The sequence below is a fragment of the Megascapheus bottae genome, chromosome 23 (assembly GCF_031878675.1).
Source record: "Megascapheus bottae isolate mThoBot1 chromosome 23, mThoBot2.hap1, whole genome shotgun sequence".
Lineage (NCBI taxonomy): Eukaryota > Metazoa > Chordata > Mammalia > Rodentia > Geomyidae > Megascapheus > Megascapheus bottae.
In genome coordinates this window covers 15,550,167-15,573,112 of record NC_143531.1, presented here as the reverse complement: position 1 = coordinate 15,573,112, position 22,946 = coordinate 15,550,167, and the positions used below count along the sequence as shown (strand labels likewise).

The 22,946-nt window shown below is 34.3% G+C and overlaps 1 protein-coding gene across 1 annotated transcript in view; it reads right to left on the bottom strand.

Annotated features, from left to right (window-relative positions):
* Stpg2 (sperm tail PG-rich repeat containing 2) overlaps positions 1-22,946 on the bottom strand; it is a 225,168-nt gene that overhangs the window by 137,233 nt on the left and 64,989 nt on the right. Inside the window, exon 11 of the mRNA XM_090356573.1 lies at positions 7,485-7,644. Within this exon, the coding sequence (XP_090212699.1) occupies positions 7,485-7,644 (160 nt within the window). The remainder of the gene's footprint in view (positions 1-7,484; positions 7,645-22,946) is intronic.

Sequence of the window (22,946 nt, the reverse complement as noted above, 5' to 3'; positions counted from 1 at the left end):
AGATGTGTAAGTACTCTTCCACTTAACAATTTCACTTTACCTGAGTTGGATCATTCACAATATCATTTACATATCCATGAATTAAAAGTTGGTGTAATAAAAGGAGATTACTTTATAATGTGATACACTTCATTTAATCATTTCTTCATTAAATGATTCTAATGTGTTCTTATTGGTTACACAACATTTAATAGTATGCAACATACTGATTGCAAATATACTTTTTCCCTCTTTAATTTAGACTAATGAAAATGAGTTTTATTTTGGTCCTTTATACAAACACAAAAGTCAAAGAAAAATCTTCCTTTGTAAATGAAACAAAACTGCATTTGTTAACAGTTCTAAACTGGAAATAAAATGTTTTCAAAAAATAATAAAATGTTGAACAACTAAATAAATAACATATAAGTGAATCTTATAAAAAGATGTTCTTATTTTTATCAACTTCTCTTTTAACCACATGCCAATGATTCATATCTGGATAGAAATAACAAAATATAATTTCTTTAAATTCTATTTAGTAAAAGACTTAAATAAGAAGTACATATACAATAATATGTAAATTAAGTCTTAGATTTTCATATATCTGTGTGTACATACAAAGTACTACAAAATAATTTTATTTGCTTCGAGGAATTTTACAATTAACAGAAAAAGGTGTTTTGATTGGTATTAAAGTGAAGCAAAATTACCAATGGTAAAATGACAAATATGGTAGACTGTTCCTTTTTTATTTCTAATTCTTTCATAAGCACTGCACAGAAAATGTCACAAATCAATTCATTATTAATAATTATTTTTAATCAAGCAACTTTAAATACTAACAAACTAGATATTAAAAACTGAAAATATTTTCACTTTTGAGAATAAAACTTTATTCGTACATACATTAAAAAGAATAAAATCTAACATACTGATCAGTAACAAAATTTATTAACCTAAGTAAAAAATGTCAATTAAAATTATGAAGTTATAAATAAGAGAAAGTATGGATAAGTGGGACTACATTAAATTGCAGAGCTTCTGTATGGCAAAAGACATAGCTAGCAAACTAACTAGAAAGCCTACAGAGTGGGAGAAGATCTTCACTAACAATACAACAGACAAAGGCCTCATATCCAACATATATCAACAGCTCAAAAAATTGAATCACTCCAAAACTAATCTCTAAAGAAACAACTATCCCACTAAAAGATGGGCCAAAGACAAAGAGAAACTTTTCTGAAGAAGAAATTAAAATGGCCTACAGAATCATGAAGAAATGCTCGACATCTCTGGTCATAAAAGAAATGCAAATCAAAACAACTCTTAGATTCCACCTCATTCCAGTTAGAATGGCCAGGATCAAGAAATCTAATAACAACAGATGCTGGCAGGGATGTGGCCAGGAGGGATTACTACTATACTGTGGGTGGGAGTACAAACTCATTCAACCACTATGGAAAGCAGTGTATGGTGGTTCCTCAAAAGACTAAACATAGTGCTCCCAAGAATTCCACTACTTGGCATTTTCCCAATCCTCCAGAAATAAGGACATACTAAATCCACTAGCACAACGATGTTCACTGCAACACTATTTACTATAGCAAAGGGCTGGAACCAACCCAGATTTCCCTCAGTTGATGAGTGGATCAACAAGATGTGGTATTTATACACTATGGAATTCTATGCTGCTGTCAGAAAGAATGACATCGCCCCACTTGTAAGAAAATGGAAAGACTTAGAAAAAATCATATAAAGTGAAGTAAGCCAGACTCAAAGGAACATAGGCTTCATTGTTTCCCTCATTTGTAATAAGTATTACACATCTAGGACTCTCCTGGCAGAAGATTACAATAGCGCAAAACCTAGATACATAAGGTCATATAGGATGAGACTAAATGAAAGTATCTCTAGAATATGAAAACAGGAGCTTTATCTTGAATGACTGTTATTCTTAATGCACTATGTTATTTCTCATCTCTTTTGCTGTCCCTTGGTTATCTCATATTGTTACAGTATCTTACCTTGTTATCTGATATATTGTATATATGCTTATTTGGTTATTTGAAATTGGATAGGGAAGGGGGAAAACAAGATGAGGGGTGGAGGTGAGGGGAGGGAAATGGGAACCAAGACATGGGAAAAGGTATCAATGTTTGTGAAGTAATGTACCTTCTATCTGGTCAATATAATGTAACCCTTCTATTAATTACAATAAAATATATATATAAAATATGAAGTTATTTAGAAGAGGCAATCCAAAATTTCATATGGAATAATAAAAGACCATGCATAGCAAAAACAGTTCTTAGCAGAAAGAACACCACAGGAGGAATATCAGTATCAAACTTTAGACTCTATTACAGAGCTATATAACCAAAATAGCTTGGTACTGGCACAAGAACAGGCCTGAGGACCAATGGAATAGAACTGAAGAACCAGAAATTGACCCATAGACTATGACCATCTAATCTTTGATAAGGGAGCCAAAAAACAGAATGGAAGGAATACAGCCTCTTCAACAAGTGGTGCTGGCAGAACAGGTTAAGCATCTGTAAAAAACTAAAGTTGGATCCTTCTATGTCACCCTGCACCAGGATTAACTCCAAATGGATCAAAGACCTCGAGGTAAAAGCAGATACTCTGAAAACTTTACAAGAAGGAAAAGGAGATACAGTAGGTCTCCTTGGCACAGATCATAACTTTCTTAATAAAGACCCAGAAACACCACAAATTAAAGAAAGTTTGGAAAAATGGGACTACATTAAACTCAGAGCTTCTGTATGGCAAAGGATATAGCTAGCAAGTTAAATAGAAAGCCCACAGACTGGGAGAAAAATCTTTACTAACCATACAACAGACAAAGGCCTTAAAAAAATTGAATCTCTCCAAAACAAATCTTCAAAGAAACAACTACCCCATTAAAAGACAGCCCAGAGACTTAAAGGAAGATTTCCCTAAAGAAGATATGAGAATGGCCTATAGATACATGAAGAAATGCTAGACATCTCTGGCGATAAAGAAAATGCAAATCAAAACAACTTTGAGATTCCACCTCACTCCAGACAGAATGGCCATGATCAAAAAAATCTAATAACAACAGATGCTGGCAGGGATGTGGCCAGGAGGGATTGCTACTACACTGTTGGTGGAGTGTAAGCTCATTCAACCGCTATGGAAAGCAGTATGGTGGTTCCTCAAAAGACTTAACATAGAACACCCCTATGACGCAGCAATTCCACTACTTGGCATTTACCCAATTGTCCAGAAACAAGAACATACTAAATCCACTAGCACAACGATGTTCATTGCAACACTATTTACCATAGCAAAGGTATGGAACTAACCCAAATGCCCCTCTGTAGATGACTGGATCAAGAAGATGTGGAACTTATACACAATGGAATTCTATGCTGCCATCAGAAAGAATGACATTGCCCCATCTGGAAGGAAATGGAAAGACTTGGAAAAAAATCATATTAAGTGAAATAAGACAGACCCAAAGGAACATAGGCTTATTGTTTCCCTCATTTGTAATAATTAGTACACATCTAGGACTCTCCTGGCAGAAGAATACAATAGCACAAAACCTAGATACATAAGGTCATATAGGATGAGACTAAATTAAAGTATCTCTAGAATATGAAAACAAGAGCTTTATCTTGAGTGACTGCTATTCTTAATGTACTATGTTATTTCTCTTCTCCTTTGTTGCCCTTTGTATCTGACTTTGTGACCTGGTATATTGTATATATGTTTATTTGTTTATTTGAAATAGGAAAGGAATTGGGGGAAAACAATATTTTTGGGAAGGATAGAGGAGGGAAATGGGGACAAAAACATAAGAAGTGTATCAATGTGTAAGAAGTAATGCACCTACTATTGGGCAAATGTAACTCTAACCTTTCTATATAGTACCTCGATAATAAAAACTGAGGAAAAAAAGATTTAAAAATTAGGAATTTATTTAGACAGTGTATATTATCACATTTCAATATTCTCCTTCGATAGAACTGACTTAACAGAGGTAGTACAAATGAAAGTTAATTTTTAGTTACGAAAATGAAATCTAAATACTAATTAAATTTCCCTAGACATGTATTAAGTCTATGTTAAAGCTATATTTTGGACTAAATACATTAAATGGTAGATTAAATTTAAAACAATGAGCAATTTTATAACTACTGTAATATCTGCATATGTCAGGTGAAATCAAATTTCATTCATCATAGTATCAAATAATAGCATAAGAAATCCTTATGGTTTTTCTAATGTGTTGGTTATAGAGGCATGTGGGATTTCCATTACCATTCCTTTGCAGTTTAGATGATCTTAAGATGCAAGATGACAAATCTGATAATTTACTGCTATTAACCATAACCATTGGTTAATAAATGTTAATTATCTCTTTATTTAGCAGGCCATTCTTCTATATTTGAAAATTACTTTGACAGTCACTTGTCTTTAATTTCAAATAATTACTGTCTATAATGAAAACATTCCCCTCACCTACTTAAATATTCTTGAATGTAACACTGCTTAGCAAAAACAGACACATTTCACATTACATTTGTACTTCTAAGGAGTTTTAGGGATTCTGAAAATGATTTGAATATATACTGTTATTCAATTTTTGCTTTCTTATGAGAGGTAGAAAGAAAGTTAACATTACTTCATCTTTGGAAAGCAGAAACTAATGAAACAATTAACAAATGTACTTGCCCTGAGCTAAATACTGAAATAGTAAAATATTATAACACGAATTATATATTCTGTTTACCCAACTTTTTTACCTAGAGGAGAATAAAGACAGAGAAAGCAAACTTCAGGAAACAACTGCAAAAAATCTATTTGAAGGGCCTCTGATATGGATGCTCTTTTCTTATTTAATTGGTTTTGTGTGGGAATACTGATAGTACTACAACTTCAAAAGGGTAATTTCCCTATGCCACTTCTCAGTGACCACAGACTGAGGTATGTTCACAAGCACACTACGTCATCTTAAATTCCAGTTTATAAAGCTCCAAGATAAATCAGTAGTGGGAGAATAGTACAAGAGAAGAAAATGAAAATAAGCTGAATCAAATTTCAACTGAAAATGAATTTTATGCTGAAAATTCTAACCTATTCTTAAAAGACAATAAAAAATAAAGCAAGTCTTTATGAGTCTCAGGCTCTCCAAATCATATTATTTACTCTTGACAGGTGTAATCTTCTGTTCTGGTGTTCTTTTTTCATTTAAAACTCTGGGGGAAAGTTTGTTTCTCTCATGTTTCACTGTTTTTCTTCAGATTCTCATAAAAATTTATTTCAGCAATTTGGTTGCTTAATAGTAACACATTTGCAAATGGCTGTTGCAAACTATTTTGTCCCTCTTCTCTATCTGTTCCATGTACCATACTAACTGATTTATCTTCATTAACAGAGAAAATCATTGCACTTCCTTTTTAGACCAAGAATACTAATAGTTGACTCAATCTTAACTTGAAAAATCAAAATTACTTGCAGAATTTTAGATCCTCAAGTATTTTGAGTCTTTATGCGTGCCAGACATAGGGCTTAAACTCAAGGCCTGAGCACTGTCTCTGAATCCTATTCCTGGGCCACAAATAGCCATAAACAAGATCATGCTAAAGCTACCAGCATAACCATGCTCACTGAAGCATTATCTACCATACCTGAAATATAATCAGCCCAGATGACCCTCAGTAGAAAATGGAAATAAACTGTTATTCAATTTTTGCATTCTTATGAGAGGCAGAAAGAAAGTAAATATTACTTCATCTTTGGAAAGTAGAAACTAATGAAACAATTAGTGAATGCACTTGCCATCAGAAATGTATGCTGCCATCAGAAAGAATGATATTGCGCCATTTGTAAAGAAATGGAAAGACTTGGAGGAAAAATTATATTAAGTGAAGTAAGCCAAAGAAAAGTAGGATGCATGATTTCTCTCATTTGTAAGAACTAGAACATGTCTATGATATCTCTTGTTTTTTGTCAGTCCTGGGGCTTGAACTCAGGGCCTGGGCAATGTCCTTGGGCACATTTTTGGTCAAGGCCAATGCTTGAACCATAGCTTTTTCTGTGTATGTGGTACCAAGAATTCAAACCCAGGGCTTCGTGCATGGTAGGCAAACACTCTACCACTAGGTTAAGCTTTTGTCCCAAATGTCTATGTTATTCTTTTTTTTATTATTAAGTTGTAGGAATTTATTTTAAATAACCTACAGTTGATTAAAAGGAAATTCATGATAAAAATAGAAGATACTTGAGGAAAGATGTGGAAAATTGACTCTGCACACACTAAATTAACAATGTCTCTAAAACTAATGTTTATACCAAAAAAATGTTTTCACATTAAAATTCTGCTTTTTATGGGTTTTTTTCCTCCATTTTTTACACAATTACAAAAGAAAAAAATAAAAGCCCTAAAATCTTGATTATTCTTTCTTTTTTGAGGGGACCAAATACTCATTTTTCTCTAAATTTACTGACTTGTGGAACATTTTATACAATAAAATTTCTCAAGTGAATGTCTGGCTTTTAAAAAGAAAAAGATGGATGTCTTAAAGGGTACAGAGAATGCTCAGAACAAAGGATGATGGGAAAATGGTTTCAGTCACTGATTATTTCATTATCTTTAGACTCACTCGCCCTTCATCCCTCATTTATGTTATTCTTAATAGGGGGATCTCAATAAATAATTACTTACTGCACAGGACCACCTATCATGAAATGTATCAACATGAATTCCAGAACATGGAGCAGATGTTTTTGTTCATTTTGAATGTAGTTTTTCTTGTTTGTGTGTGTGTGTGTGTGTGTGTGTGTGTGTGTGTGTGTGTGTGTTTGCTGTTGCTTCTTTTAGTTTTCTGTACAATGTGTTATGTATATAAAATCATTTGATATGTAGAAGGGAAAGGGAACCATAGAAACAGAAGGACAAAGGATAAACTAATGCAACATTGATACTCACTTAAGCAGGAGAAAATAAGCGGTGGGGTAACAGTGTTTAAAAACTAATGTACTCTTCCTTGGTACCATATACTTAGAAAAAGCCAGAAGTGGTGCTAAGGCTCAAGTGGTAGAGTTCTAGCCTTGAGAAAGTCCAAGGACAGTCCTCAGGCCCTGAACTTAAGCCCAGGACTGGCAAAAAAAAAAAACCCTAATGTACTCATTACCTTGTTTATGTAACTGTAAAACCCTGCTTATCACTTTGCAATAAAAAAGAAAGAAAATTCTGGCTACTTCCCTAATAGAATAAATGCTACACATCTTTAGTATTTTTAGTAAAACTAGTAAAATTGTTTTGGGTCAGAATAAGAAAGAACATATTAAATCTTTCATAAACTACCTTGCTTCACATGTTTGGGACTTTTTGTTTTGTTTGTACTATTCACTTAGAGAGATGTGAACTATGTAACTATTTCTAATAATTTATTTTAATATGGATACCCTGGACTGTTCCCAATGAAGTTCAAAGAGTAATCCACACTTACCTGGCCCCTCCATTATTTTTTCTCGGTATCGAGGAGTTCCACTAAGAAATGAGGATTGCTTTTTTTCAGCCAGGATGCTTCGAGGTGGCATGTATTTACATTTAGTGTGTGACATCTCATATGATTTATGAACTTCATAACTGCCAGGGGCTGGGAGAACCTAAAAAATGTTACCAGATAAATATAAATATATTATTCTTGACAATTATCCAAGTAGATACTGCACAGACATTCACAGTTAACAATGGTTTAAGTAGAAAAAACAAAAATGTCTTTAATTAATCATCATCATAAAAATTTTAATGAAAATCACCCAAATCTATGTTCTCATGAAAAAGGCCTAACTTCATTTGTCCAAAGTTAAAAATGAACAGAAGTATGAAATCCAGGACCAAAGTCTTTAAAGATTTGTTTTAAAGCTTTACTGATGAGAAACTGGTGCGTGTTGGCTCATGCCTATGACTCCAGTTACTCAGGAAGCTGAGATGTGAAGATCAAGATTCTAAGCCACCCCAAAATTTTGAGACTCTTAACTACAACTAACAAAAAGCTAGAAGTGAAAGTATTGCTCAAATAGGAGAGCACCATCTGTAAGAAGAAAGACAATGCAAGATCATGAATTAAGCCCCACTATCAGCATTTAAAGAAAAATGACTTCATAATATAGAGACCAAAGATTCACATTCAGGTTAAATAAAACAAACCTGAGAATCTGGAAGAAAGAGAAGACTTTCTAGCAATAATGATACAACCAAACTAAACCAAGAAGATCTAAGCTAACTAAAGAAACCCATTTCTTTTTTTTGTGGATTTGTTTTTTTATTGTAATTAATAAAAGGGTTACATGATATTTGCCAGATAGAAGGTGCATTAATTCACATATATTGATACCCTTTCCCATTACCCTCCCCTCCACCGCCCCCCCCCCCGTCTTGGTTGTCCCCAACCATTTCAAGTAATGAAATAGAAATGGCAATCAAAGACCTTCCATCCAAGAAAAGCCCAGGACCTGATGGATTTGCAGCTGAATTCTATAAAGTCTTTAAAGAAAAACTCACACCAATAATCCTCAAACTTATCAATGAAATTGAAAGTGAAAGTTTTCTACCAAACTCATTCTATGAAGCCAGCATAACTCTCATCCCAAAACTTGACAGGGACTCAGCAAAGAAAGAGAACTGTAGACTCATTTCTTTGATGAATATCAATGTAAAACTTCTCAACAAAATACTGGCCAATCGATTTCAACAACTCATCAAAAAAATTAAACACTATGATCAAACAGGATTCATCTCACGGAAGCAAAGCTGATTCAATCTATACACAAGTCAATTAAATAATTCGTCATATCAAAGGAGCAAAGACAAGAACCACATGATCATGTCAATAGATGCAGGAAAATCATTTGACAAGATCCAACACCCCTTTATACTAAAAGATCTGGAGAAACTAAGAATCCATGGGAACCTTCCTCAGTGTAATAAAGGCTATGTATGACAAACCTACAGCTAGCATTATACTTAATGGCGAAAAGCTAAAGCCATTTTCTCTAAAATCAGGAACAAGACAAGGATGTCTGCTCTCCACTTCTCTTCAGTATAGTATTAGGATTTCTAGTCAGAGCAATAAGGCAAGAAACAAACATAAAGAGGATCCAAATAGGGAAAGATGAAGTAAAACTATGTCTCTTTGTAGATGACATTATTTTAGCAAAGCTAAAATCAAGAAAAACAACTCCCTTTGCAATAGCCACAAAAACAAAATAAAATATTTAGGAATTAACTTAACTAAAAAAGTGAAAATGACAGTTCTTACAGGAATAAGAGCCACAATTGTTTTCTTCATCATAAGCAGCTAACTATACTTGCTTTTCTGTTCCAGAATAGCACTGTTTATTCTACAAAAGGAGACTTGTTATTTCATTTTTAGTAAGTTCCAATTAGATTAAAAGAGATATTTTTTCATCACTTATAGTATTTAGATGGTCTCTAATTATTTACATTTTAATCAACAAGAACCAGCATGGATAGTAAGTATAATAATAATTCTAAATTAAATTAAATACAATGCTACATATTTATTACACAATTTATGCCTTCAACCATTAGCTACTTAGCATTAGCCAATTATCTCAAAAATTTTAAGTTCTGTTTTCTCATTATTTTAAAAACTATTTACTTATATTATGTGTAATGATCAAAACTGTATAAATTTTAATTATTTCATAGTAGACTGGAGAATATTATGGCTCACCATGCACTATCTAGAACACCTTAGTCAAACTACTTAATTTTTTTAATCCTTGGTTTTTGTAGAGTGGATAAAATTATAATTATTATATGATAGGGTTATTATACTAATTAAAAGAGTTAAAATAAGTGCCTGATTTGGCTATACCTAATTCTATGGAACTGTTAAGTAAATCTTACTGTTGTAAAAAATAAAAAGCTAATTTCTTAACATTTTCTACTTTTGTATTACCTCTAAGTAACTGTACAAAGTAGTTTCAATTCAACATATCATTCTATGTGTACAGTATATCTTAACGTGACCCATTTTTCTTATTCTTTCACTGAGATTCCATCTCACTCCAGTAAGAATGCCCAACAAGAATCCAAACAATAACTAATGTTTTGGGAAATGTGAGGGGAAAAGGTCCCTTATTATACTATTGATGGAAATGTAAACTAGTACAATCATTATGGAGGGATATTTGGAGAGTCCTCAAAAATCTACATAGAACTACCCTATGATGCATCAATTCCACTCTTGAGCATGTATCCAGAAAATGCTAATTAGGATACAGTAAGGAACTTTTACACACATGTTCATTCCTGCATTATTCACCACAGAAAATCTGTGGAAACAACACAGTTGCCCTACAATGGATAAATATATTAAGAAAATATGATAGATACATACAGGTGAGAGAAAGAGAGAACGGAATTTTACTCAACTATCTGAAAGAATAGTATATCACTTATAAGGAGATGGATGGGCATGGAAAAAATATGCTGAGTGAAGTAAGGCTCAGAGGCAAATGGACCATGGTATCACTCATTGTGGAAGTTAGATCTAAATTATAAATGTACATGAGACATACTGAGGGCCATATGTACACGCACACACGTGTGCGCGCGCACACACACACACACACACACACACACACACACACACTGACTAAAGTGTATCTACTTTGAACAACTTAACAAATAAAGAATTTGTTAAACTTAATACATTAACAAAATGAATACCAGGAAGCTGAAGTCTGTTTGGTGGACAGTATAAGAAGATTGGTCAGATGAATGGAGAGAGGAAGGATACACAAATACTGTCATAATTTTCAATGTACATATGTGAAAATGAAGCCAGGTAACTTGATGACATAGGTGAGGTTGCAATAGAATTATTTGAATTTATTCAAATTTATTTTATTTCAATGCAAATAAAAACTGGGACTAAACAATCAAGACTAAGACTAATAAAAAAGTACTTCAAAGTTTCTATTAGAGACAAATACTGGTGACTAAGGCCTGTAATTGTAGCTGCTCATATTAAGACACTCTTCACAGTTCAAAGTCAGCCTGGGCAGAAAAGTTCTGGAGACTAGATCAATTTAATCAACAAAATGACAGAATGAAAACATATCTCAGGTGGTAGAGCATAAGCTGTGAGCAAACAAACTGAGCAAGAAGAAAAAAGTCTTTGAGGGCTGGGAGTTTGGCCTAGTGGTAGAGTGCTTGCTGAGCATGTAAGAAGACCCGGCTTCAATTCCTAGATACTACATGCATTTAAAAAAAAGCCAGAAGTGGTGCTGTGACTCAAGTGGTAGAGTTCTAGCCTTGAAAAATTCCAAGAACAGTGCTCAGGACCTGAGTTCAAGTCCCAGGACTAGCAAAACAAAAAAAAAAAAGAAAAGGAAAAGGTCATTAGTTGAAGCTCTGATACCTATACACAAGAAGAAAAAAAGAAAAAGCAAGAGAGAGAGAGAGAGAGAGAGAGAGAGAGAGAGAGAGAGAGAGAGAGAGAGAGAGAGAGAGAGAACAGAGAGACCAAATGATTCAAGCAAGACTGATTCGAGTCAGTTCAACAAATGTGATACTGAAAAAAACATACTGATAACTCTGTAGGAGATATCCTTCATAAAACATACTTTCTCTTCTTCCCTACATATTGGCATCAAGCTTATGCCATGTTGTCTTCTGTTCTCAAAGCACTACTAGATGAAGTAAAAGTCCTGATCATGTTTGGTAAGAGATTCTTATATGAGCTCTCTCATTTCTACTTCCAGTGTCAAACACCAAATGTCACTAAGAAATCCCAGCAGTTGTTTTCTTACCTAGATTGAACTAAAGGGCAAGCTAAGGGATAAATAATAGTGACAGCATTTCCCATAGATGCCTTCTGTGTCTTTTGGAGCTGCTTTTATGGTAAATGGGAAAGGAAAATTAAAAGGTACAAAAGTCCAAATAAACCATGAGTATCCCTGCCTCAGCCTTCTTTCTGACTACATAAAATTATGATTGACAGCTGACATAAAGGTTTCAAAATGCTTTGAAGCGAAAACAAGATCACATCAGTATTCACTTTTCTTCAATAATAATTTGTTCCTACTTCGAAAAGTTTGTTAGCACTTAACTTGAATTCAAATGCATTAGCTAGCTCACCTTTCTTTTGTGTAAATACCATCGTTGTTCATGAACATCTTTCTATGTGCTTGTGCTATCCTTAAAATTCATTCACTGCTTGTCTACTTGATATTATTGATTTCTTACTTACCTTCCATTTATATTTTATCTGACCAATGGACTAATATTTTAAGTAATAATTCTAGGTTAATGGTTAATATGATCAAGATTAAATTTCTTCTACTAGAAAGAAACTCAAATGATGCTTATAAATCACCTATAGGCACTTATATTTATATATGTGTATATATAGCCATGTAACTATAGACATTACATAAATAACTATATACATTATCCTAAATGAGCTGAGTACCATGAAAAGAAAATACAATATGTACAGGTAAGAGCAGCAACTCTTGCCATCCTTTTATACATCACAGAAGATAAGAAAGAAGTATTATGCATGGATACAATAGACATTTTCCATGTATTTTTTCTTATCACCAGTATTTGAATCCTATTGCTATTATGGGAAGTTCTACATATTATACTGTAGATTCTGGGTCTCAACACAAAAGCCAAAAATATCTGATTCTCCCCTTCTTGATCTCATTTTTAACTAAAACAGGAATCTAGGTCATGGGTGCAAATGCTGGCCTTTAACTTGGCAACTCATTACTCAAAGAAACATAGCACATTTAAAATTGCATGTCACTGAGAGGAGAAGTGTTAGCAGGCATGTTTCTTTCTCAGACGTAACAGTGGGGGGGAAAACAGAACAAGGCATTAACACAAGGAAAACAGTGACAGCAAATGTTTTATTGAAATGATGCCTCAGTGCAAAGTGAAAGTAAATATAAGGAATCTTAACTTTCTCATCAGAATTTGGGATAATATAGAAGTTCTTTAAAGATTCAAATCAAAGCTAGGTGCTTCTAACCCAACTTTAAAACCAGGATTCTACACAAAAATGGTACAATTAATATTTGTAAAATTCTTAGCATGGTTTCTGACATATACGAGCCCTGGAGTTAGCTTTCAGCACTGTTAATCTTCTCATTATTCTGGGACCATGTGAAACCTTACATGAAAACATATCTTGTATGTCTGAATGGAGATAATAACTAGCTTGTGCCAAAGGAACAAATAGGGAAATCAAAAGTAGGGAAGGTACTGTGAGTCACAGTGTGTGCTAAGCAGTTAAAAAAACAAATGCACTGCTTTCATTCAACTTGAAAGGCAAAAAACATTTCACATGCTTAATGATTTTGTTCAATTCTGTCTGATCAAATTCCCTGTAAAATTCATCATGTTCAGTTTCCTTATATGAACCCTCTTTAAACCTAAACTTGACATAATCTACAGGAAAGTGCTTTTTGATTTTTGCCTAAATTTAGAATTTTTCAAAATCCATCCAATGTTTCCTACTACTTAAACATGTAAAATACATACATCTCTGAACTCAGAAATAGGATTGTACAAGCATGCATGTTTTCCCAAAACTCGTATCCCAGAACACTGACAATTAAAAACACTCAGTTACAATAAAGAATGGAGCAATCAGTATTTGAGTTGGGTCTCATTTTCTAACATACTGGAAATTAAAATTAAGTTTTAGGCCAAAGTACCATTCTTTCGCAGTTGATTTTTTTGTTCTGTTTTTGCAATGCTAGGAGTTTGAACTCTGAGTTTATGCTTGCTCAACTAGTGCTCTAACACTTAAACTATACTTCCAGTTCTGTTTTTGGCTGGTTACTTTGGAGATGGAATCTCAGACTTTTCCATCTAGGCTGGCTTCAACTGCAATCCTCTATATTTTAGCCACTTGAACATCTAGAATTACAGATGGATGCCTGCTTTACATTTTTGTTTTATTGGTGACAGTTCTGAGGCTTAAACTTAGGGCCTGGACACTCCTGAGCTTTTTTGCTCAAGGCTTTTCTGCTCTACCACAAGTAGAGCCACAGTTCCTCTTACAGCTTTTGTTTGTGTATGTGGGCTTAAAGGGAGATGGGTCTCACAGACTTTTCTTCTTTCAACCAAGATCCTCAAATCTCAGCTTCCTGAATAGCTAGGATTATAGGCCTAAGTAACTGGCTTCTTTTTTATTTTTCTTATTTTCTCCAGTTCCCCCTACCATTCAGCCCACAGGTTGCAGAGTTCATTTTCCACAGAGTGTGTACTAAATACCATCCTTCCCTTTTTGGGCTTTATTGCTAATGACTGCTTTACAAAATATTGAATTCTTGCTTCATTCTCCTTTAGAATTATGAGTACTTTACTGCACAAAATTCTGCTCTCCATTGTTTCCAAAGTTGTTGTTTTTTTTCTTTCAGGATGTCCTCTATGTCTTTCACCAGTTTTATCAAGATGTGTCTTAAGTGTAAATTCCACTTACAGTTATCCTTGGACTTTATTAAGCTTTCTGGATCCATGTTACTTGTTATATTGGTTAAGTTTTCCCAAATACTATTTTTCCAAATACTATTCATCCTCATATTATTTTCTGGAATTCCCATTACACATATGCTAGAATACTTGACACGAGACCATAGCATTCAGAAACCACGCAGAAGTAAATTTTATGGGAATAAATGAAAAAAAACATTGACAATTAGTTGTAACATTAAATACTAGTAGAAACTATGTGCAAATGGAGGAGGAAATCATTCTAGGTTCTGTCACAGAACCTAGAAAGATGACCAACATCTCTTATTCCTAAAGGTTATCACAGTGATTAGACTACAGTAAGATTATAACAGTCTTTGTTCAAGACCTTTACGTACAGATACGTGAGTGTAGGAGATTAGTAGACAGAAACTAGAACAATTATGCAAAATATTTAAAACTTAAATGGAAAAAATATTTTAATTACAATTGAGCTTCCATGTAATTTTTACTACTGTTTCCCAGCATTAACTCTTCTAATCAATATTATTTCATCATTATTTTGTTTCATAAATGTTCAACAAAGTGTTATTCAAGAATCTGAGAAATGACATATTAGAACAGATAGTGATAACTGGGGGGAGGAAGGATGCTTTGAGAAACAATCTGTTAGCAATAGCGTTTATTTATATAGGAATCCTAAAGGTGAAAAGTTAACTTCATTGAAAATTTAGTTGGTACACAGTTCATTTATTTCACTGTGGCAAGCCATCAAAACAGTTATAATTCTGTAAAGCAATCCAATCTCAAGTGAATGATAAAAAGTTTGTCTTCCAATTAGCACATTAGTGGGACTTGCCTAATTAAATCAATTGAATGCTAAAAGAAGAAAAACCTCCTAAGTGTGTACCCTGAGACTCATATGAAGAAACAGATGGAATCATGTAATACATTTCACATTAGGAAATTATTGGCAAGGGTTTCACATGTGCATATTTTTGGATATAGCAAATCAAAGGTCTACAAAAGGTCTTAAACCCTGCCAGAAATGCTCAAATGTGAAAATTCTGGTTTTCAAATCCATTCTGTTGATGCGTTCTTACAATTAACTAATGTTGTCTTCAAGACATATTTATAGAATGAATGTTGGTCCATAAAATGAGCAACTTAATCTTCTAAAGATAAATGACTTATTAGAATGTAATTAGAAAGTCTTTGGAGATATTTGTCAGGAAATTACAATGCTGCTTCCTTTTTTTGTTAGTGTTGAGGGAAATGCTTTACATTTCCTTCAACATTTTTTTCTTTATTACTTATAGCATACACTTGGAAGTGGAGAATATTTTACTACATATATATTGTAAAAGATTTTGTTTAAACTGTTTTGGGAGCTGTACATGACACTGCCACATTCCTGTAATACCAGTACATGCAAGGCTGGTGCACGGGATTTGAAGTTTGAGGCCACATGGGCTAGGAAAAGTCTAAATTTTTTTTAAAAAAAGCCTGATTTTTGAAAGTTTTTTTAAACAGAAAATGAAGTAATAAAGTCTCCATTTTCATTTTTATTATTATCGTTTAAGTAGTATCTCATACAAGCTTATATTTTCACAAAGAATTCTAAATATATCTCTTGTAAGTAGATGTCACTGTTCTTTTAGCTTGGAAATAAGCAAGACAGGATGAAAAATTCTGAACAAGGTTGTACAGCAGAATTTTAATACAAGCACAAAATGTTCATAAAAGATCATTTTAGAAATGAAGAGGTTTGGAGGATCTATAATTATGCTAAATGAGATGTCAGACAGAAAAATAAATACTGCATGATCTCATTTTATATGTGTAATATCATTAAAAAATTTACATTTCATGCTAATGGCATAGACTCAATGAGAGCCTCCCTTTCTCTTTTAAATTTAAGAAAAGAAAAAGCCAAGCAGGCAAAAGACCAACTAATAAAAGTCCAAAGAAATGTAGCCAAAGAAATGGGAATTAGCACAGGATTCAAGATTGTCTTGGCGGGGAGTTTGGTCTCGTGGTGGAGTGCTTGCCTCGCTTTCACTAAGATCTGGGTTGGATTCTTCCATACCACACACATAGAAAAAAAGCCGGAAATGGTGCTGTGGCTCAAGTGGTAGAGCTCTAGCCTTGAGAAAGCCCAAGGACAGAGCTCAGGCCCTAAGTTCAAGTCCCAGGACTGGCAAAAAAGAAAGAAAGATTGTCTTCACATATCAGGGAAAAAATGGTGAGGTTTGTTTCATTTGGAAATAGAATTGTACAGAAAATAGGCCTTGAAAACTCCTGCTTTCAGGTTCAGAGTCTGTTTTAATTGCAACACTAGAAAAATTCCAAAAATCAGCTACTACTAGACCAGAAATGAACTCAGTGGTGATGACGACAAATCCCTTCCACGCAAATCACCTATGATGTTGATAAAGAAGGGGCCGACCCTGGCTATACGGGCTCTAAGAGACACGGCCTTCCTACTGTTCTTCAATGTTTTTCTTTCCAAAATAGCTTTACATTTTTGCATTGCTGGAAAGAAAGATCTTTGAGGGGAAAAGCAATGTACTAAAGTTGAAAGGCAGGTATGAGTACAGGGTACTTTAAGTATTTCTGAAAAGAAGAAAATATGTTTCGATTGCTCAGGGATTAAAATTGTCTTTTTCTTGAAGCTACCTTCTAATTCTGTTCCTATAAATTAGTCTTAATGTGGAAAAAAGCTAATTTAATTTTTTAACAAAAAGAAAAACTGAAAACAAGCATCACAGCATTTTACCTTGTTATCTGATATATTGTATATATGTTTGTCTGGTTATTTGAAATAGGATAGGGAAGGGGGGAAAACATGATGAGGGGTGGGGTGGGGGAGAGAAATAGGGACCAAGACATGAGATAGGGTATCAATGTTTGTGAAGTAATGCACCCGCTATCTGGTGAATATAATGTAACTCTTCTATTAATTACAATAAAAATATATGAAAAAAACAACAAGCATAACAAATACTAGCTGGGTCTATGGCTCTACTGATTAGACTAGCCATAAGCAAAAAAACCCAAGTGAGAGCACAACGTTTTGAGTGCAAGTCCTAACACCAATTTGAGTCATCCATTAATTAATTTTAAAAACTTGCCAAAACCAAAATTTTAAACTGTACTGTTTTTAACTATTTCATATTAATTTTTTTTGCCAGTCCTAGGGCTTGAACTCAGGGCCTAAGCACTGTCCGTGGGCTTTTTCAAGGCTTAGCACTCCTACTTGAGCCACAGCACCACTTCTAACTTTTTTTTCCTCTGTATGTGTTATGGCGGAATCGAACCCAGGGCTTTGTGCATGCTAGGCAAGCACTCTACCACTAGGCCAGACTCCTGGCCCATTATTTTTAAGAGTTAAAAGCATCTCAACAAAGAGCATGCCATTGTGTTTTTTCTGAAGGCCAACACTACCAAATTCTGTGGCAATAAATGTTTACTCGGCCTTTTGATGATTATGAAGAAACACAAAATTGAAGAGATAAAATTAGATTGAAAGGCAGGGGATTTTTACATAAAGATACAAATGCATAATTTACAGTTACTTTCTCTTAATGATATCCATGCAGATAGTCAACCTCAGCATTGCCAGAGCCATAGCTTATTCGTGTATTTATCACAGAACAGTTCAGTGGTTGCACATCAACATTCCTGTTAAGTTGGCACTTCCGAAGGAAGAGAAATTGCACTGAAATTGCCTGCATCTGATTTGGGTGAGGGGTATAATGTAGATATTAGTTTACTAGCTATTACTTGAAGCTTTCTCATGGAGATAATAGATGCATTCACATGCTAGCTACTTCAACATCATGCTGATTTTCATTAAATTTGGCAAAGGGTGGTCAACATGGAAACTACTTTCAAGCCACATAACTAAAAATTTTTCCCTGTTTATGACTATTATATTGGCTCTTAATAGTGGTACTCATGAAAAATTAGACAAGTTAACCAGTCATTCCCCTACAAAATAACAATATATTCCTTTTCCAGTGTTAGTACCTAAGTAATAAAAAGATCCTTTAATATATTTTAAGTTTATATTAACATGATACAAACATATAAAATTAGTTTCACAAATGAATCTCGCAAATAAAAATAATTTAAAGTACATTAATTGCATAGCCAAAAGATTATACTAACATTCAAAATCAATCACTTAAGCCAGCTCATTGATGGCTCAAACCTGTAATTCAGGAGGTTGAGATCTGAAGATCAGAGTTTGAAGCCAACACAGGCAGAGAAGTCCATGAGATTCCATTGCTAATTACTTTACTGGAAACATGACTCAAGGGGTATAGTACCCAGCAATTGTTAGATCCTGAGTATAAGTCACATACTAGAAAAAAAAATTCTAATAATCTATAAAAGTCAAGTCTCTTACTCTGTTTTATACAATAAGTCTCTAACCCTTCCCAAGTCCCCATCATTTTCTAATTCTTTCTTTCCTTTTTAACCATGTTTAAAGACACTAGTTCAAAGTACTATAAAACTAAAGAATATACAACTTAAGATATATGCACACCAAGATATATATTGATATATTTTCTGAGTTTCTAGAAATCTAAGTGTGTATGAAGTAACCTAAAATTACTAAAGTAAGATTTTCTTTGTAAGTACTTAATTATACCCACCATGATTTGAAGTTTTCCTCTAAATTTCAGCCTGCTGAAATTCAAGTATGAACCATTGGTGCCAGATTCCTTTTTATTTTAAAATAATGATTTAAAAATTAGAGGTCCAGCCAGGCACTGATGGCTTATCCTAGCTACTCAGGGAGCTGAGATTTGAGGGCTACAGTACTCAAAAAAATTAGAAATGGAGCTATAGACATGGTAATGGAAATATAAACGTAACTATATAGACATAAAAACCTATGACTCTATAGACATAATGTTTTATTTCTTAAATTAACATGTTTCTATGACATACAAACCCTTAGCCTAATTTTGATTAAGTTCTAAATACTAAGTCCCAGTGATTGTAAATAGAGATTCCCTCTTTGAACACTTGTTTGTTAAACTTGTCATTTAAAATATGATGTAAAAATCAACATTAATAAATTCTTTAAAAAATTATAAGTGGACCTGTGGTTCCACTTTAAGATCAATTTCCAAGTTCTAGACCCACAACCATATATACGTCTATGTATACATGATCTGTGGGATCTTTAAATATGGGAAAGCATGTGGTGCCATTTATAAAGCAAATACATATATATTACTAAGAGCTTGCTTTTTAAAAAATTTTGCAGATTTGTGCAAATAACTGAAATTTTTTTCGGTGCTCTGGGGACAAGGAAGGAACTTTGCAAAGATTCGGGTTCTAACAAAAGTTAGCTCTAAATAACAACAAAGTCCCCATAGAATTCTAAGGGCAGAGTTTGTAAAGGGGTTTTATGAAGTTTTAAGTAACCAGTTTCCCTCAGAGACATAGAAACACCGCAAATAACAAAATACTACCACTGCAATACAATTAGTTTCCAATTGTGCAAATCAAATGTCAGTGTTATGAGACAATGCAGAAAATGCTGTACTTTAAAATAACTAGTAATTCTGTTTTCTAGTGTATATTTCTTAAAGCACAGGAACCATTTTTTTTTTGAGGTTAGGGTCCCTAGGCACCAAATGGACATTCAAAGTAAACTGACAGAATTCCTATTTTAAAAGGAATAATCTCCCTTCCATAGGTAAAGAGCTATGCAGTGTGAGTTACATGCCACAATTTATGGATAATGCCATTAATCATCCAATTACTGAATTTTAAGTTGATTATTTAATCTCATTGCAGGGTTATCTGCACATAAGTTCTCATTGGGTGCAAGCAGCTCATGCTTGAAATCCAAGCTACCCAGAGACTGAGATCTGAAGAACATTCAACATCAGCCCAATCCAGAAAATTTGTAGAACTCCTTGTCTCTAGTTAATCAGCAAAAAGACAGAAGTAGAGGTGTGTCTCAAGTGGTAGAGCACCACCATGAGCAAAGATTCTAAAGCAAAGATTCCTGAGTTCAGCACAGAAAAAAAAATGAAAGAATATAGAGTCACAAAAACAAGTAAATAAACTGGGAGTGATGGCTCACACCTGTAATCCTAGCTACTCAGGAGGCAGAGATTTGAGGATCAAGGTTCAAAGCCAGCCCTGGCAATGCAAAATTAATACTAGAAAATGAGAAGTGGGGCTTGGCTCAAGGGCAGGGCAGTAGCCTTGAGCTGAAGAGCACTGCGACAGCACCCAGGCCCAGAGGTAGGGCAGTAGCCTTGAGCTGAATAGCTCAGGGACAGTGCCCAGGCCAGAGTTCGAGCCCATGACCCAAAACAACAACAAAAAAGGTAAATAAATGATGTTTATGAAAAAAAGGGTGAGAAACTCAAATATCTGAAAGCTAAAACATATGCCAAATCTTCTCAAGCTATAAAACTATGCATTTTTAAGAAGTTACACTGATTATTAACATGCATTGTATACATTCATATATTGTTGTGTAAAATGGAAACTCCATTTTATAACTTCTTGAAGACAATACACTATCTTTTAAAGAATAGTAATAGCTCTTTCACTGTAGTTCACATAATCTCTTCAGATCAATGGTGCAATTAAAAAAAATAAAGGTAGGAATTAGCTTAACTAAGAATGTAAAGGACCTTTTTGATAAAACTTTAAAACCCTAAAAAAGGAAATTAAAGCAGAACTAAGGAAATGGAAAAACCTCCCATGCTCCTGGATTGGAAGAATTAACAGCGTGAAAATGGCAATCTTGCCAAGGGCTATCTACTAATTCAAAGCAATACCCATCAATACCCCAATGGCATTCTTTAAAGAAATAGAAGAGGCAATCCAAAATTTCATATGGAATAATAAAGGACCACATATAGCAAAAAGACTTCTTAGCAGAAAGAACTGCGCAGGAGAAATTTCAATTCTAAACTTTAGACTCTATTACAGAGCTATAATTCTCAAAACAGCTTGGTACTGGCACAGGAACAGGCCTGAAGACCAATGCAATAGAACAGAGGACCCAGAAATTATACCACAGACCTATAGCCACCTAATCTTTGACAAGGGAGCCAAAAAAATAGAATGGAAGAAAGACAGCCTCTTCAAGTTGTGCTGGCAGAACTGGTTAAGCACTTGCAGAAAACTAAAGTTGGATCCTTCTTTGTCACCTGCACTAGAATTAACTTCAAATGGATCAAAGACCTGGAGGTAAAAGTTGACACACTGAAAACTTTACAAGAAGGAATAGGAGATATACTAGGCCTCCTTAGCACAGGTCGAAACTTTCTTAATAAGGACCAAGAATCACAGCAAATCAGAGAAAGGCTGGATAAGGGGGACTGCATTAAACTGCAGAGCTTTTGTATGGCAAAGGACATAGCTAGTAAACTAATCAGGAAGCCTACAGAGTGGGAGAAGATCTTCACCAACCAAACAACGGACAAAGGCCTCATATCTAAAATATATCAACAGCTCAAAAAATTGAATCACTCCAAAACTAGTCTCCAAAGTAACAACCATCCCATTAAAAGATGGGCCAAAGATTTAAAGAGAGCCTTCTCTGAAGAAGAAACAAAAATAGCCTATAGACACATGAAGAAATGCTCAACATCTCTGGTCATAGAGGAAATGCAAATCAAAACAACTCTAAGATTCCACCTCACTCCAGTTACAATGGCCAGGATCAAGAAATCTAATAACACCAGATGCTGGAGGGGATGTGGCCAGGAGGGATCACTACTGCACTGTTGGTGGGAGTGCAAACTCGTTCAGCCACTATGGAAAGCAGTATGGCAGTGCCTCAAAAGGCTAAACATAGAGCTCCCCTATGACCCAGCAATTCCACTACTTGGCATTTACCCAACCATCCAGAAACAAGGACATACTAAATCCACTAGCACAACAATGTTCATTGCAGCACTATTCACCATAGCAAAGATATGGAACCAACCTAGACGTCCCTCGATTGATGAGTGGATCAACAAGTTGTGGTATTTGTACACAATGGAATTCTATGCTGCTGTCAGAAAAAACAACATAGCCCCATTTGTTAGGAAATGGAAAGTCTTAGAAAAAAAATCATATTAAGTGAAGTAAGCCAGACTCAAAGGAACTTAGGCTCAATGGTTTCCCTCATTTGTCATAATCAGTAGAAACCTTGGGCTCTACTAGCAGAGATCTGCAATAGAGCAAAACCTTGATACATAAGGCCATATAGTATGAAGCTAATTGAAAAGACCTCCAGGATATTGAAACAAAAGCCATATAACGAACGATTGTTGTCCTTAATGTACTATGTTATCTCTCATCTCTTTTGCTGTCCCTTGGTTATCTCATATTGTCACAGTATCTCACTTTGTTATCTGATATATTGGATTTATTTGTATTTGGTTATTTGAAATTGGATAAGGAAGGGGGG